Genomic DNA, 16,631 nt, shown 5'->3' on the forward strand with positions numbered 1-16,631 from the left:
AATATGTCAAGGTAAATGTAAGTGCCAAGAAGAAGTGAAACACTGAGCTATCTCTGTGAGTCTTAAGATTCTAAAATACAGTTTATTTTGTAAACCATTAGTTGAGGCCATCTCTAGCACAATAAGCTATACCTTAATGTTCATTTTTAATGAGTTTTCAAATTTAATTTTGTGAGCTAATTTTTAATTAAATGAATACACATGAAAACCTAGGGAAATGGTTCAACTAGATAAGTTTCCTTTTATGTGCTCTTACTAATGCTTCTAATTACCTTTTTGTCACTCGCAACAGCTGTGAACTCACAATATTAAGTGTTGTTTTAGAGAACAACTTCATAGTGCATAAGAATCTCTATGCTGAGTGGTCTAGGCACTCACCTGCCACTGCCACCTGCCACCGCTGCTGCATTTATAACAGGTCCTCCAGGAGGTTGTGAAGTTGCCTTGACAGATCTCAATTTAGGAAATAAGATGTCCCTGTTCTCAATGACATACAAAAGTATTGTATGTAAGAACACAGTTTTCCCTCAGCTTCTTGCTATATTGTTGAAAGTAGTGTAGTGAGCCGAGGAGGACAATGGAAATGGCTTTGCCATGGAATGGGATTGAAAAGATTCAGTGTTTTTGAGTAGGTACTTCAGTAAACATTTTAGTTCACAGCTAAGAATTAGTGTTTTCCTAAATTCCCAACCCTGCTCACTTTCTTAACTTCACCCCCATCTGGTTTTTATCGGTTACCATCTTGTATTTTTGTGGTTCATTTTAGAGCAGCCTGTTGTTATGCTGTTTCTATTTCAGACATTTCATACATGCTTCCAATTTTAGGTTGAAATTATTTTTTACAGACACAATTTAAGAGCAGACAGCTTCATCTTAATAAAATATAGAAATAAAGTATTTAAATAGATATTGGTGTTGGAAAAATGAGCATCACCTGTGAACCAGAGTTAATAATTCATTGCTTTTGAATGGTAAAATACAAAAAAAAGCCCATTTATGTCAAACACGCAGCAAATGCTGGGGAAAATGGGAGCCCAAATATTTTAATTAAAACTTTCACCCTCTCCATTAACACCACTAATAAGCAACTCAGATTCTTCTTCTGTTTCTTTTTCTATCCTCTCCTTTTTTTTTTTTTTTTCTTTTTCTTTTTCTTTTTTTCTTTTTTTCTTTTCTCTCTCGGGCAGTGGGAGACTCCTCTTTCACAAATTGGGAACAGTGGGGCATAAGCAAATTGACACTTATTTCTGGAATCGTGGTGATGTCTATGGAGCAACTGCAACACAAATAGCACACCTCAGGTACCTTCTCTGTCCAGCTGAGATAAACACACTCTGTTCCTTAATGAGATAGGAAATTTCTCTAGGAATTCCTGTTTTACAAGTTTGCCTGATTACAGAGAAGTTGGGGGTGTTGGACGCAGTGGTGATGAGTCTGAGAGTAGCGTGTTTTGGTTTTTTTATTTTTAATATATTTACTATCCAACATTTCTGCAGGTGTTACTTTAAATTTTTGTAGCATATTCTAATCATTTAAGTAAAAATTGACTATAAATGGATAAATTTCTTTTAAAATACTAATTATAAGTAGACCACTGGCCACTAATTATTGGTGTGGTTGGTGACATAATATTTCGCCTTAATTGTACCAATTTTAGTTTCCCATATTATGGCATTCACAGTAATTACCTTGACAGGTATTGAGGACTGTTAGACTATGGAGGGATTTTTTTTTTTACCCTCAGGAAACCTGGTAGGATAGAAAAATGTGATCAGGGTATTGCCGTGTCTAAATTCGAATCCTTCTGTGGCACTGAATGTGTCATTTTACCTTCTGGCCCTCAGTTCATAGAGCTATGGATTCTAAGATCCTTTCAGCCACTTTAATAGCATTTCTTTGTTTCTTTTTGTATACTTGTTGAGGATTTTATGTCTTTTTGTTGGTTAGATGGAGAGTAATAATTGCTCCCTTACACTCATGTCAACTAATTAGGCATTGTACTGAATTATAAGTTCCCTTTATGGATATAGTGGAATTTGTAAATGTCTTAGAAATACTTTTCCTTCTTAACAGTGTTAAAATGCTAAAACCTTCTTTTACAGAGAAGCATATGCAATTGGGAAGAAAGAAAAGCCGCCTTTCTTACCAGAGGAGCCCTCTTCATCTTCTGAAGAGGACGACCCTATCCCAGATGAGCTGCTGTGTCTCATCTGCAAAGACATTATGACTGATGCCGTTGTCATTCCCTGCTGTGGAAATAGCTACTGTGATGAATGTAAGGCATGCTCGGCCTTTGAAGACATATATTTTAGAATGTGGATATAGTTGACCTTTGAACAACATGGGGGTTAGGGGCATTATAACCCCTTGCACAGTCAGAAATCCAAGTATAACTTTGACTCCCCCAAAACGTAACTGTTAATAGCCTACTATTGACTAGAAACCTTGCCAAAAAAAGTCAATTAACACATATTTTGTATGCTACATATATTCTATATTCTTACAATAAAGTAAGCTAGAGAAGAGAAAATGTTATTAAGAAAATCATAAGAGAAAATACTTTACAGTACTGTACATATTTATTGGAGGGAAATCCATGTATAAGTGGACCCATGCAGATCTAAATCCACGTTTAAGGTTTAGCTGTTTTACTTGGAAAGGCACTTAGCAACATTGTGAATTTTAATAAGATATGAAATGTTGATAATTGATTGAGCATTTAATAATGAGAACTCAGCTTTTGCTGCTACGTTTTTCTTTCAGGGTGACTGGCTGTGATGAGGTTTTAGAAAATGTAGGATTCTTGTTTCCTATACATTTTATCTTTTTTAAAGTTTTATTTATTTTTAAATTATTTTATTTTTTTATTGATTTCAGAGAGGAAGGGAGAGAGAAAAACATTAGTGATGAGAGAGAATTATTGATTGGCTGCCTCCTTCACGCCCCCTACTGGGGATCGAGCCCACAACCTGGGCATGTGCCCTTGACCAGAATTGAGCCTGGGACCCTTTAGTCGGCAAGCCGACACACTATCCACTGAGCCAAACCAGACAGGCCTTAGGTAATCTGCAGATACTTTTAGATGGTAACTAATTCCCTTTCCTGGATTGTGAAAGATATCTTGTGTGGCCTCCCTCTTACCCAAGGTTTCGCTGTAGTTTCAGTTAACCAGGGTCAACCATGGTTCGAAAATATTATATGGAAAATCCCAGAAATAAACGATTCATAAGTTTTAAATTGTGCCCTGTTCTGAATAGCGTGATAAAATCTCATGCTGAGCAGTTTTGTCCCACCTGGGACCTGAACCATCCCTTTGTCCAGTGTCTCCACTTCCCTCCCATTAGTCCCTTAATTAGCTATATTGGTTATCACATTACTGTCATGGTATCACAGTTCTTGTATTCAAGTCACCCTTATTTTAATCATGGCCCCATAGCACAAGAGTAGGGATGCTGGCAATTCACATATGCTAAAAAAAAAGCCAGAAAGTGCTTCCTTTAAATGAAAAGGTAATTCCTAAGTGTGATTTAGAACTGCTCTCTGTAAATAAATACCAACGTTTTGCCATGTGGTTACTTAATGGCATTTTTTTCTGATACTCCTATTAGCACTTTTTTTATTTTCTGCCACTCATCCTAAGTTTGTCCCTTCTTACTGAAATAAAAATGGTATCATCTGAAAACTTCACTGCTCTGGCCTTTTTCATTTCTAAAGATAGTTTTGAACTATAAATCTGTATTTGGGGGCCTTGTAGTGAAGACTAAAGTCGAGAGAGGAGGTCACTTAAGACTTCTTTCAGAGTGTGTCTTGGATTTAGCAAACCACTTGTTACTGAATTTTTTTACTACACTGGAACATAATCAGTGAATCTGTAATTCATTGTTATTCCTACTTACTGTGCTATAGATGTCTGGTTTCTTTGACTGAATAATGCTTCTGTTTCTTATAAAACCCTAGTAAGCCATATAAAGTTCTTTAAGACTAATTTTTCCTGTAATATTCCAATTATTAGCTCAACAAAGAGAAAAGTATTTGAGAAAGAATGCTTTTTTGAAAAATTTAAATGTTTAAATTATATTCATGATTTCTATTTTTAAGGCAGAAAGAAGTTAGAGCAGAGTGCTATGAGGCAAGGGACTAGAAATGATTAGTGATATGTGCTTGGAAAACAGTAATGTAACTGGACAGTAGTACACTTTCAATAATATTTAAAATGTTATATATAGGTATAAGAACAGCACTCTTGGAATCAGAGGACCATACATGCCCAACGTGTCATCAAAATGATGTCTCTCCTGATGCTTTAATTGCCAATAAATTCTTACGACAGGTAACTGTCTATTCCTTTTATAATAACACTTTTCTGAAAAAAAAATTAATCTTTTAATTGATTAACTACTTGTGTAAACACTGTATTACATTTTTTGCATTTTTATGTTTGGTGTCTAGGCTGTTAATAACTTCAAAAATGAAACTGGTTATACAAAAAGACTACGGAAACAGTTACCACCACCACCACCCCCAATACCGCCTCCGAGGCCGCTCATTCAGCGGAATCTACAACCTCTGATGAGATCTCCAATATCAAGACAACAAGATCCTCTTATGATTCCAGTGACGTCTTCGTCAGGTCACCCGGCTCCCTCTATGTCTTCATTAACTTCTAATCAGTCTTCCTTAGCCCCTGCTGTGCCTGGAAATTCATCTACCCCAGCGCCTGTACCTGATATAACTGCAACGGTCTCCATATCAGTCCACTCAGAAAAATCAGATGGGCCTTTTCGGTAAGTCTGGATTTCCCAGTGTTAGGAAACAAGTGAGAACAGTAATGTGGTTTTTATGTATATTGTTTTAATGGTTGCTTTAGTGACCTGCAGTTTGTATGTCCTTGGGGACCACTGTGCTCAGCAACGTGGGTAACTTGTAAGAAATGGCTTAATCTTAATTGGAGGAAGAGGCAGATGAAGGAGGTTGATTAGCAATGATTAAACATCTCAAAGTAAAAAACTGCAGGTTGCCAACACCCCCTACTGTATGTTGAATTGTATCCTATAACAGTTCTGTAGTCCACAAGGGTGACACTTTACTTGTGGTCATACTAATGTATTGGAAATGAACAGATGTGAGCAGAACTAAGAACAATTTTGAAGGCGAAGGAAGGGGGCATAAAACATTGGTAAAGGGAGAGGGGTCAGCAATGATCATTGTTTTGGAGCATAATTAGTAGAAAAGTAGTGAAGACTCGCTTAAGTATTTCCTCTTAAGAAATAAAAGTGACCTTTGACCATGTAATCCAGCAGTTCATAAATTCTTAAAAGGTCAGCCAGTTGTGGGTTGTTGGGGTTTTTTTATCCTCACCGGAGGATATGTTGGTTTTCTTGTTGTTTTTGTTGATGTTGGAGAGAGAGAGAGGAAAAAATAACAACCCATCAATGGGTTGCCTCCGGAAGAGGCCTCAACTGGCAGTAGAACACACAGCCTTTGGTGTACAGAATGATGCCAGGGGCCTGTTTCAGACATGCTGAAGCAAAATCTTGAGGTGTGGGACCTTCACATGTCTATGTAAGAAATCCCACTGATAGGTAGGTTAGCCTTTCATTTGACTAACAGTGGGAATAAAGCCCAGAGTTCATTGGATTATCTGAAAATTGTCCCCTTTATAATTTATTGGCAGATTTAGAAGTAGGATTTAATCTTAATCCTATATTGTGTGTGTGTGTTCCCACACTTTGAGCTTCTTTATTTCAAGCTTTATTATTGTTATAACTGAACTGATTTCTATCATATCCATCATAAATCCTTGATGGTGCTTCTTAAGGAGTTCTCTTCTTTTTACTTTTCCCTTGTATGTGAAGGACTCCCAAAGTCCAGTCTCTCACCTTCCTCAGAAGTTTTCATCATCTTTGATTTAACTCATCGTAGTGCAGAGGATGAAAAACAGTTGTAACTTTTACTCTTAATCCTCCATGTCTGATAACTTTTTAGTGTATTATAAATTATTGTTTTTTAGGGATTCCGATAATAAGATATTGCCAGCTGCAGCCCTTGCCTCAGAACATTCAAAGGGAACCTCTTCAATAGCAATTACTGCTCTTATGGAGGAGAAGGTAAGTTTTACTGGTTTTTAAATTTGTAGACTTTTTTTTTTTTTAACAGTAGAGTTTTTGTGTTTTGAGGTGTGTGTTTGTTTGTTTGTTAGTTTAACTATTTGTTAAAAACTATTTTTTTATTTGTGTTTTTTTCCTAAAGGGTTACCAGGTGCCTGTGCTTGGAGCCCCATCTTTGCTGGGACAGTCATTATTGCATGGACAGTTGATCCCTACAACTGGTGAGTAAAATCATTCTGGTTTGAACATTTTTTCCTTTAATTTTTTCTAAACACAATATAATATTTACTTACTGTTTTTGTTTATTTTTGCTTCCAAGGTCCAGTAAGAATAAATGCTGCTCGTCCAGGTGGTGGTCGACCAGGTTGGGAGCAGTAAGTATATGTTTAAAATAATCTTCAGCTGATTGCTTTGATCTAGATAATGGAAACTATAATCTAGACAGCGTATTGCTGACTGTCTTTTGTTGTAAACTCTTATATGTCATGTTAACATGGTTTTTATGTAAAATATCACAAATTCAAAATTATGAAGAATTCTTTTCTAAAAGAATGAGTAATTCTTTTCTAAAATTTAAAATCTTAAAAATTCCTTTTATTTTTGTCCTAACAAATGGTGATCTTGACAGGACCTCAGTTAATGAATAGATAAGAATAACTTGAAAGAATAGTTTAAATACTGACTCACTTATGCTAATTGATTAAATTTCTTCCTGTTCTTAATTTGGATGTTCAAAATTTGATACATGCTGAGATTAAAGCCCACACAACACAAAATTTCTCATTTTGAATAGTCTGTTAGTGAAATTTTACTGCATATTATTATCTGTATGGTTTTCTGCCCTGAAATACAAAGAACTTGAATCTTCTTATAGCATATTAAAAATCTGTAGATTTACTAATTATTTTTCTATATATATAATCATTTCTGCTTATATAATTCATACAGGCTTATGTATTTGTATAAACTGGCTTATATTCTAAAACTTAGATTTTTTTGTTGTTGTTGTTGATTGAAAGATAAACCAAATATCTTTTATAAAAAATTTAAATGAGAGACTAATGGAATATATTAGCAGGAAAAATGTGAGATTTGGAGCCAGGTAGACCTGGGTTTGAATCCCAGCTTTTCCATTTACTAGCGATATGATAGTGGGCAGTGGGACACCTCTCAGCTTATTTCCTTATCTATAGAAGTGGATTGGTACTGCCCACCTCAACATATAAAATGCCTACACAGTGCCCGGCAGGTGAAGGGCTTTGTTCCTTTTCTGTAACAATGAGTTCACAGACTAACTTATAGAATGCTAATTGAATATAGTATTACAGAAAATATTCTATATTGAGGTGTCATTATTCCAATACATTAACCAGAAAAATTAGTTTAAGTAAATGTTATGCTTGCTCTCATATCTGCTCTATCTGGAACTTGTAAGAGTTGGGAACAGAGAGTAAGAAACGTTTTCAGAGTAGTTACAAGTTAATGTATACACACTAAAAGGTAATGTGTTATAATCAAGCTTATTTTATCTTTCCATACAGTTCCAACAAGCTTGGATATCTGGTTTCTCCGCCACAGCAAATTAGGAGGGGAGAGAGGAGTTGCTACAGGTAGGCTTGCTGAAATTCTTGAAAAACACTAATCTGATGATATACTCAAAAATATAACACATAGAAATTAAAGCACAGTTATGGTTTACACTTACTTAAGTCCTCAGTAGTTGCCCTTAAGAGGTCTAGGAAAAATGATTATATTAGTAGTTAGTTACAGTTTTAAGGCTCCTTCCCAACATCAATCCACTGCTTTCTCCCTGTCAGCACACAGCAGATTGTTGACTTACATTTACTCTTGAGGGTAGAAGGAAGTCATTAAGGCCCAGAGCGTGTTTCAGTTAACCAGCTCAGCGCCCAAAGCTCCCAAGTGTGAAGCATTGTATTTATTTCTCTTCTAGACTCAATTGTCCCAGTCTTTTTTTTTTCTTCTTTTCTTTTCTAAAAGAAGAGACAAGGAGAATGTTAGGGGCTCGTGCCCTACACGGGAACAAGCAGTATTAATCTAAGAAGTAAATAGGTCATACTCACACACCACCAGGGTAAAGGGTTCTCCAAGGTAACTTTATGATGGGATTAGTAGAGTAAACCTTCGATTTTGTGGACAAAATTTAACAGACAAAATTTCCTGTTTGTATGTCATATATGAAAACTAATACCCTTTTAATTTTTAAATGCTTTTAACCAAGATTTGTTTATAATTAGATTAACAGGTTATTTTCGTTATTAAGTCACCATAATTTTTAACCAATTTTATCAAATAGGCCATTTGTTGGAAAAAACACTAGTAATTTTGCCAACATAAATAAATATTACATATCTACAATTTTAAGTCTACATTTTTAAATCCTAGAGTCACTGCTTGTAAATAATGTTCTACAAATGATTAGCACATGACCACACTGCATTGCATGAAACAGTTGGTTCTGTTATCATGTGGCGTGACTTTCTGCAGCAGTTTTCACACATGCCAGCCCATGTTCTCACATGCTAAGCCATGCCCCAGGCATGTGTGTTTGTTTATTCTCAGTAACTGGTGAATGCACACATTTGCTTTACCTATTCATTATAAATGTAAAGACTTTTCTGTGAAATTAAACTTTCATGCATGCTTAATTTTAAATACACAAACATGTCTACATAAGTAAAAACAGGTAAACTAATTTGTCAGTTTTTTTGTCAGACACATTCAGAAAACCTACTTTATTTTTAACTGTATAATGGACTTCCAGCTTTAATGGACAGCCCCTCGCCCAAATTAATCCATTATATCGACGTTTTACTGTATTTTCTAGTGCTCCATTAAGAATTGTTAAGCTTCTGAAAGTTAACTAATACTTCGTATAGCTCACATTAATGGAAGATAATATTTACTAAATCAGACTCTGAAAAGAGGCTTAAAATCTAAGCACCCCTCCTGCTACTACTTTGTATTAGCTATAATTTAAAGAATCTTTAGTTTAACAGAAAGAAATCCACTATTTTATTTTATTATCATTATTTTTTAATCCTCACTTGAAGATATGTTTTTTATTGATTTTAGAGAGAGAAGAAGAGAGAGAGAGAAAGAGAAACATCGATCGGTTGCCTCACGCAAGTGCCCCAACCAGAGATCAAACCCGCAACCTGGGTATGTGCCTTGACTGGGAATCAAACCCGAAACCCTTCAGTGCATGGAATGACACTCTAGCCAGGGCAAGAACCCCACACTTTTAAAGAAGCCATTATTACTTCGATGAGGCACAAATCAGAAACTTTGGCCATCTCTGTTATTTGACCTAAACCTTTGAGAGAGCAGTGTAATTTTCAGTTACTCATTACAAATGTTAAAACTAGTAATTTATTCTACTTTGAAGAGTCTTTACCCACTTCTTCCCTCAAAAAGATTATAGGAAGTGTTTTTCCTCCTTTTAAACTTTTGGTCTGGGAAGACATTTTGGGAAGAACTAAGTGCCTATATTACAGAAATAGTAACCTGTCAGCTAGTTCCTTTAAAGGAAAAATTAGGAACTAATGAGATAGTTGTAGGGTGATAATAAATCTGAACTTTACAAAAGAGAACTTCTAAGTATACTTTGGCTGTATAGAGAAGGCCCCATATACTTACATCATCTCAGTCCCTAGGTAGCCTTTACAGTTATTTTTATATGTAAATGATGGTACATATAAGCGATATCAGTGTCCTTATTCTAATCCATTGTTTATAAGTTTGAAAATAATTACAGATAGAAAAGACAAGCTTACTTACCTCAGGTGATTTTAGTTTGAAGGAATAACATCTTGGAATTTTTATTTCTCCAGAAGTATAAACCGTGGACGACACCACAGCGAAAGATCACAGAGAACTCAAGGCCCATCACTACCAGCAACTCCAGTTTTTGTGCCTGTTCCACCCCCTCCTCTGTATCCACCTCCTCCACATACACTGCCTCTCCCCCCGGGTGTTCCTCCACCACAGTTTTCTCCTCAGTTTCCTCCTGGCCAGCCACCACCTGCTGGGTATAGTGTCCCTCCCCCAGGGTTCCCTCCAGCACCAGCCAATTTATCAACACCTTGGGTATCATCAGGAGTGCAGACTGCTCATTCAAATACCATCCCAACAACACAAGCACCACCTCTGTCCAGGGAAGAATTCTATAGAGAGCAGCGACGGCTCAAAGAAGAGTAAGTGTGTTCATTTGAAATTATACACTTTCATTTTCTGATGTAACCTTAAGCAGGTATCTATGGAAACATTTTCCATTGTTTCCAGTTAGTACAAGAAAAATCACGTAGAACTCGAACCAAAGCCATACAAGCAACTTCCTCAGGGATTCCTAGTTATCTGTAGTTTTAAAGTGGAAAACTAATGGCAATTTCATTCATTTCATTCATGGTCTAATTACATTTGTCTTGTTAGTTTTCTTAATGGTTTTTGTTAACTTTCACTCTTTAACTTTATTTTACTAGGGAAAAGAAAAAGTCCAAGCTAGATGAGTTTACAAATGATTTTGCTAAGGAATTGATGGAATACAAAAAGATTCAAAAGGAGCGTAGGCGCTCATTTTCCAGGTTAGTGTTTTGCAAGCCTTCACAACAGAATTACAAATGGGACTTTGCCTATCCAGGGATTAGCTATGGATATAAATAACACTGCACTTACGGAGTTTTTCTGATTCGATCTAGATATATAGAAACGGAGACGTAGCTTATTTCCCAATATCCTTTTATTGAAATAATGTCTCAATGTCAATTCTATTTTGTAGAACTAGCAGTTAATGGGGATTAAAGTACCCTTGTCCCTTGAACTTATTTATAGTGTGAAATAATTGGGAAATGTTTGTGGAAGGAAAGAAATAGGGGAATAGCCAAAGCACATATCTGAGGACACTGTTACTTAAGGCTACAGCTTCTTGCTGGAACATTAACCTGTGTAATTACGATGTATGATAGAACACAAGTTGCTTTATTGATAGAAAAACTGAATTACTATAAAAATTCCCTGGAAGTTTGTTTAAAAGACTTATTTTTTAAGCTTACATTTGAAATGCGGTTTCTTTTAAAGCTAGATTATATTGGCCAACATAGGACAAAAGAAATTGCTCATACTTAAATGAGCAAATAGGAAGTAAAATGTAAATGTAATTGGCAATTTTTTAAATGTTAAGTTTATTAGCTCATATAACTCACGGTACATTAATGCACTTCACTCTAATTGTTAAGATTTCACTTTTGTTTTGTAACAAATGATTGATCTGACCTTTGCGTAGTGTATTTTATTTCATTCTAATAAAGGCCACTGTGCCTCTTTAATCATCCAAGATGAAATTTGATACAAAGATTGAACCCTGAGGAGAAGCATACTAGAATCTGAGAGTCTATGTTTTATTTTCTATATATTTCTCAACTGTCCAACTTGTTTTGTTTTTTGTTTTTAGGTCTAAATCTCCTTATAGTGGTTCCTCATACTCCAGAAGTTCTTATACTTACTCTAAATCAAGATCTGGTTCAACGCGGTCACGTTCTTATTCTCGATCATTTAGCCGCTCACACTCTCGTTCCTATTCGAGATCACCTCCATACCCCAGAAGAGGCAGAGGCAAGAGTCGAAATTACCGCTCACGGTCTAGATCTCATGGATATCATCGATCTAGGTCAAGGTCACCACTATATAGACGATATCATTCACGATCAAGATCCCCTCAAGCATTTAGGGGACAGTCTCCGAATAAACGTACTGTACCACAAGGGGAAACAGAACGTGAATATTTTAATAGATACAGAGAAGTTCCACCACCATATGACATAAAAGCTTATTATGGGAGGAGTGTTGACTTTAGAGACCCATTTGAAAAAGAGCGTTACCGAGAATGGGAGAGAAAATACAGAGAGTGGTATGAAAAATACTACAAAGGTTATGCTGCTGGAGCACAGCCTCGACCATCAGCAAATAGAGAGAACTTTTCTCCAGAGAGGTTATTACCACTTAATATCAGGAATTCTCCCTTTACAAGGGGCCGCAGAGAAGATTATTCGGGTGGACAAAGTCATAGAAGTCGAAACATAGGTGGTGGCAGCTATCCAGAAAAGCTTTCAACAAGAGACAGTCACAACCAGAAGGATAGTACAAAGTCAAAAGAGAAGGAGAGCGATGGTGCTGCAGGAGATGGTAAAGGGAGTAAACATAAGAAACATCGAAGGCGAAGAAAGGGGGAAGAAAGTGAAGGCTTTCTAAACCCAGAGTTATTAGAACCTTCTAGAAAATCAAGGGAACCTACAAGTGGCGAAGAAAATAAAACGGATTCGTTATTTGTTCTTCCGAGTAGAGATGATGCTACACCAGTTAGAGATGAACCAATGGATGCAGAATCCATCACTTTTAAATCAGTGTCTGAAAAGGACAGGAGAGACAAAGATAAGCCAAAAGCAAAAGGAGACAAGACCAAACGAAAAAATGATGGATCTGCTGTGTCCAAAAAAGAAAATGTAAAACCTGCTAAGGGATCCCAAGAAAAACTAGAGGGAGAACGTGAAAAATCTCCTCGATCTGAACCTCCACTTAAAAAAGCCAAAGAGGAGACTCCAAAGACTGACAGTGCTAAATCATCCTCCTCCTCTCAAAAAGATGAAAAGGCCACTGGCACTCCCAGAAAGGCTCACTCTAAGTCTGCAAAAGAACACCAAGAGACAAAACCTGTCAAAGAGGAAAAAGTGAAGAAAGACTATTCCAAAGATGTCAAATCAGAAAAACTAACTAGTAAGGAAGACAAGGCCAAGAAGCCTACTGAGAAAAGTAAGCCTCTTGACAGCAAAGGAGAAAAAAGAAAAAGGAAAACTGAGGAAAAAGGTGTAGAGAAAGATTTTGAATCTTCAGTGAAAATCTCTAAACTCGAAGTAACTGAAATAGTGAAGCCATCACCAAAACGCAAAATGGAACCTGATATTGAAAAGATGGATAGGACCCCTGAAAAGGACAAAAGTTCATCATCAACAGCCCCAACCAAAAAAATCAAGCTCAACAGAGAAACTGGTAAAAAAATTGGAAGTACAGAAAATATATCGAATACAAAAGAAACCTCTGAAAAATTGGAGTCAGCATCCAGCAAAGTTAAACAAGAAAAAGTCAAAGGAAAGGTCAGACGAAAAGTAACTGGAACTGAAGGATCCAGCTCCACTCTTGTGGACTATACTAGGTATTTGATATGGTTGGGTGGGTGGGTGTTTTCGGGAGAGGATTTTCTTTAAAAGTACAATATGTTAATTAAGAATGTGTTTTGATACTGGGGGTTGGGCTGGTTTACTTTAAAAGATAAGTTTATAAGTCAGTTTTAGGGGTGAGTCATTGTTTTTTATGTAGTCATATTGCTTAAATCATTTATATCTCTGTTAGAGTAGACTTATCCCTTTTGGAAGTTAAAACGTGTGGTTTTTAAAAATATTTTCATTGATTTTTTGTTTTAGAGAGAAAGGGGGCGAGAGAGAGAGAGACATCAATGTGAGAGCGAAACAATTGGCTACCTCCTGTGTGCACATGCGCACACACACACATATACACGCGAACACACCCCACACCATAGATCAGTGATGGCGGACCTATGACACGCGTGTCAGCACTGACACGCGTAGCCATTTCTGATGACACGCGGCCGCTGAGGCGGCCGCATGCCAAGGATGAAACATTTGCTGCTCCTGAGGAAGAAACATTTGCGAAATAATGTTTTTTCCTCAAAGTGACACACTACCCGAGTTATGCTCAGTTTTTGGCGAAGTTTGACACACCACGCTCAAAAGGTTGCCCATCACTGCCATAGATTGAGCCCACAACTTGGGTGTGTACCCTGACTGGAAATTGAACCAACAATCTTTTGGTGCAAGGGACGATGCCCAAACAACTGAGCCACATGAACCAGGACAAAGAAACATCATGTATTAGCCTTTTTATATTTATCAGTGTTTTAATAAAAGTAAATTCTTCATTAATTGAAAATATTTTATTTCTTTTTAGTACGAGTTCAACTGGAGGCAGTCCTGTGAGAAAATCTGAAGAAAAAACAGATACAAAGCGAACTGTCATCAAAACTATGGAAGAATATAATAATGACAATACAGCTCCTGCTGAAGATGTCATTATTATGATTCAGGTTCCTCAGTCCAAATGGGATAAAGATGACTTTGAATCTGAGGAAGAAGATGTTAAAGCCACACAGCCTGTATCAAGTGTAGGAAAACCTGCCAGTGTTATAAAAAATGTTAGCACTAAACCATCAAATATAGTCAAGTATACTGAAAAAGAAAGCGAGCTAGCAGAGAAGCTTCCAAAACTCACCAAGGAAGTGAGCCATGAAATCATACAACATGAGGTCAAAGGTTCAAAAAACTCTGCATCTAGTGAAAAAGGGAAAACCAAAGAGAGAGAGCATTCAGTATTGGAGAAGGAAAATCCTGAGAAGAGGAAGAGCAGCAGCCAGCCAGAGAAAGATAGTAATTTGGACCGTCTCAATGAACAAGGTAATTTTAAAAGTTTGTCTCAATCTTCCAAAGAGACTAGAACTTCAGATAAGCATGATTCCACTAGAGGTTCCTCAAGTAGAGACTTTACTCCCAGTAGAGACAAGAAATCCGACTATGACAGCAGAGAATATTCAAATTCCAAACGTAGAGATGAACGGAATGAATTAACAAGAAGAAAAGACTCTCCTTCTCGAAGCAAAGATTCTGCATCTGGACAGAAAACTAAGCCAAGGGAGGAAAGAGATTTGCCTAAAAAAGGAACAGGGGATTCCAAAAAAAGTAATTCTAGTCCCTCAAGAGACAAAAAACCTCATGATCATAAAGCCACTTCTGATACTAAACGCTTAAGTGAAGAGACAAAATCTGTAGATAAAAATCCCTGTAAGGATCGTGAGAAGCATGTGTTAGAAACAAGGAACAGTAAAGAGTCAAGTGGCAATAAATTACTTTATGTACTTAATCCACCAGACCCACAGACTGAAAAAGAGCAGGTTGCTGGGCAAATTGATAAGAGTGCTACCAAGCCTAAACCCCAGTTAAGTCACTCCTCTCGACTTTGCTCTGACTTAACTAGAGAAACTGATGAAGCTGCTTTTGAACCAGATTATAATGAAAGTGACAGTGAAAGCAATGCATCAGTAATAAAAGAGGAAGATGCTTCGGGGAAAATTTCTAAGGAACTGAAAGAAAAAGTCATAGAGAAAGTAAAAGAGAGCCCGGACACAGCAGCAGTCAGCCAGGTAGGCGTCCCCAGAAGCCAGAGTCAGAGCAGTCCCAGTGTTAGTCCAAGTAGAAGTCACAGCCCTTCTGGAAGCCAAACTCGAAGCCACAGTAGCAGTGCCAGCTCAGCAGAGAGTCAGGACAGCAAGAAGAAGAAGAAAAAGAAGGAAAAGAAAAAGCACAAGAAACATAAAAAACATAAGAAGCATAAGAAGCATGCAGGCCCTGAAGCAGAATTGGAAAAAAGCCAGAAACACAAACACAAGAAAAAGAAATCAAAGAAGAGCAAAGATAAAGAGAAGGAGAAGGAGAAGGAGAAAGATGACCAAAAAGTGAAATCTGCCACTGTGTAGAAGGGCAGATTTTTAAAATTGACTTAATTACTAAGTCATCTGTATTAAATTTTGTTATAATGTAAAGAGATTCAAGCCTTGTAAATAATGATATGGAAGACCCTGTGCTGCACTTAAAATATTGCTGCTTGATTATTTGATTTTTACATCAGAGCTTTATAACACGAACTTTTGTACAGAATTGTGAGTTGTGACCATGTAACATGAGAGGTTTTGCTAGGACCTATTATTTTTAACCACCATTAATTAGTTGGGGTGGAGTTTACTGTACTGTGAAATTTTCACATTTGAATTTTTTAATTGCCTGGCAAAAGCTGATATCAGTTCTAAAATATCAGCAGAATGATTTGCTGAATTCATTACAACCCCGTTATGTCACTTTTTGATTACAATAAAAGTTTTCAGGAAACTTTTCAAATGTGGAATATTGCATTATTTGAATAAAGTGTCACATCTTTTTCTCCTTCCATTTCCCTATTTAAAATACCATTTGAGCCTTTAAGGTGAATTGAACATACAAAATTTTGAAGAAAACATAGAAGATGTATTTTATTGGGGCAGGTAGTAGGTGGCCAGAAGTAATAAATCAGCATTAATTGGAGCTTCAGTTGAATAAATCTAGAAGGGTCTTTTTTTAAAATATGTCTTTACTTATTTTAGAGGAAGGGTGAGGGATAGATAGAAACATGAATGAAAGAGGAACATCAATTGGCTGCATGCCTCCCAGCGGGGATTGAACCAGCAACTGGGGCATGTGCCCTGACTGGGAATGAACTAGTGACCTCTTGGTTCATGGGTTGACGATCAATCACTGAGCCACACTGGCCCAGCAAAAGATCTTATACAGTCATTAAAAGTTTGGACTTGAGGTTTTTTTGTTTTGTTTTTTCTGGGCTTGAATTTTAGAGATG

The 16,631-nt window shown here is 36.7% G+C and overlaps 1 protein-coding gene across 2 annotated transcripts in view; it reads left to right on the plus strand.

Moving 5' to 3' along the window:
• The window catches only part of RBBP6 (RB binding protein 6, ubiquitin ligase), a 32,646-nt gene extending 16,517 nt beyond the window's left edge, over positions 1-16,129 (plus strand). The window contains exons 8-18 of one of the 2 annotated variants that reach the window (XM_008152762.3): positions 2,103-2,275; positions 4,227-4,330; positions 4,450-4,784; positions 6,011-6,107; positions 6,250-6,328; positions 6,427-6,481; positions 7,649-7,717; positions 9,959-10,321; positions 10,607-10,708; positions 11,575-13,329; positions 14,142-16,129. In XM_008152762.3, coding sequence (XP_008150984.2) covers positions 2,103-2,275; positions 4,227-4,330; positions 4,450-4,784; positions 6,011-6,107; positions 6,250-6,328; positions 6,427-6,481; positions 7,649-7,717; positions 9,959-10,321; positions 10,607-10,708; positions 11,575-13,329; positions 14,142-15,720 — 4,711 coding nt within the window. In that variant the 3' untranslated portion in view covers positions 15,721-16,129. The remainder of the gene's footprint in view (positions 1-2,102; positions 2,276-4,226; positions 4,331-4,449; positions 4,785-6,010; positions 6,108-6,249; positions 6,329-6,426; positions 6,482-7,648; positions 7,718-9,958; positions 10,322-10,606; positions 10,709-11,574; positions 13,330-14,141) is intronic. The other variant, XM_008152763.3, reaches the window with a different exon arrangement.
• The last annotated feature ends 502 nt before the right edge of the window (positions 16,130-16,631 follow it).

Source organism: Eptesicus fuscus, chromosome 4, assembly GCF_027574615.1.
Source record: "Eptesicus fuscus isolate TK198812 chromosome 4, DD_ASM_mEF_20220401, whole genome shotgun sequence".
Classification (NCBI taxonomy): Eukaryota; Metazoa; Chordata; class Mammalia; order Chiroptera; family Vespertilionidae; genus Eptesicus; species Eptesicus fuscus.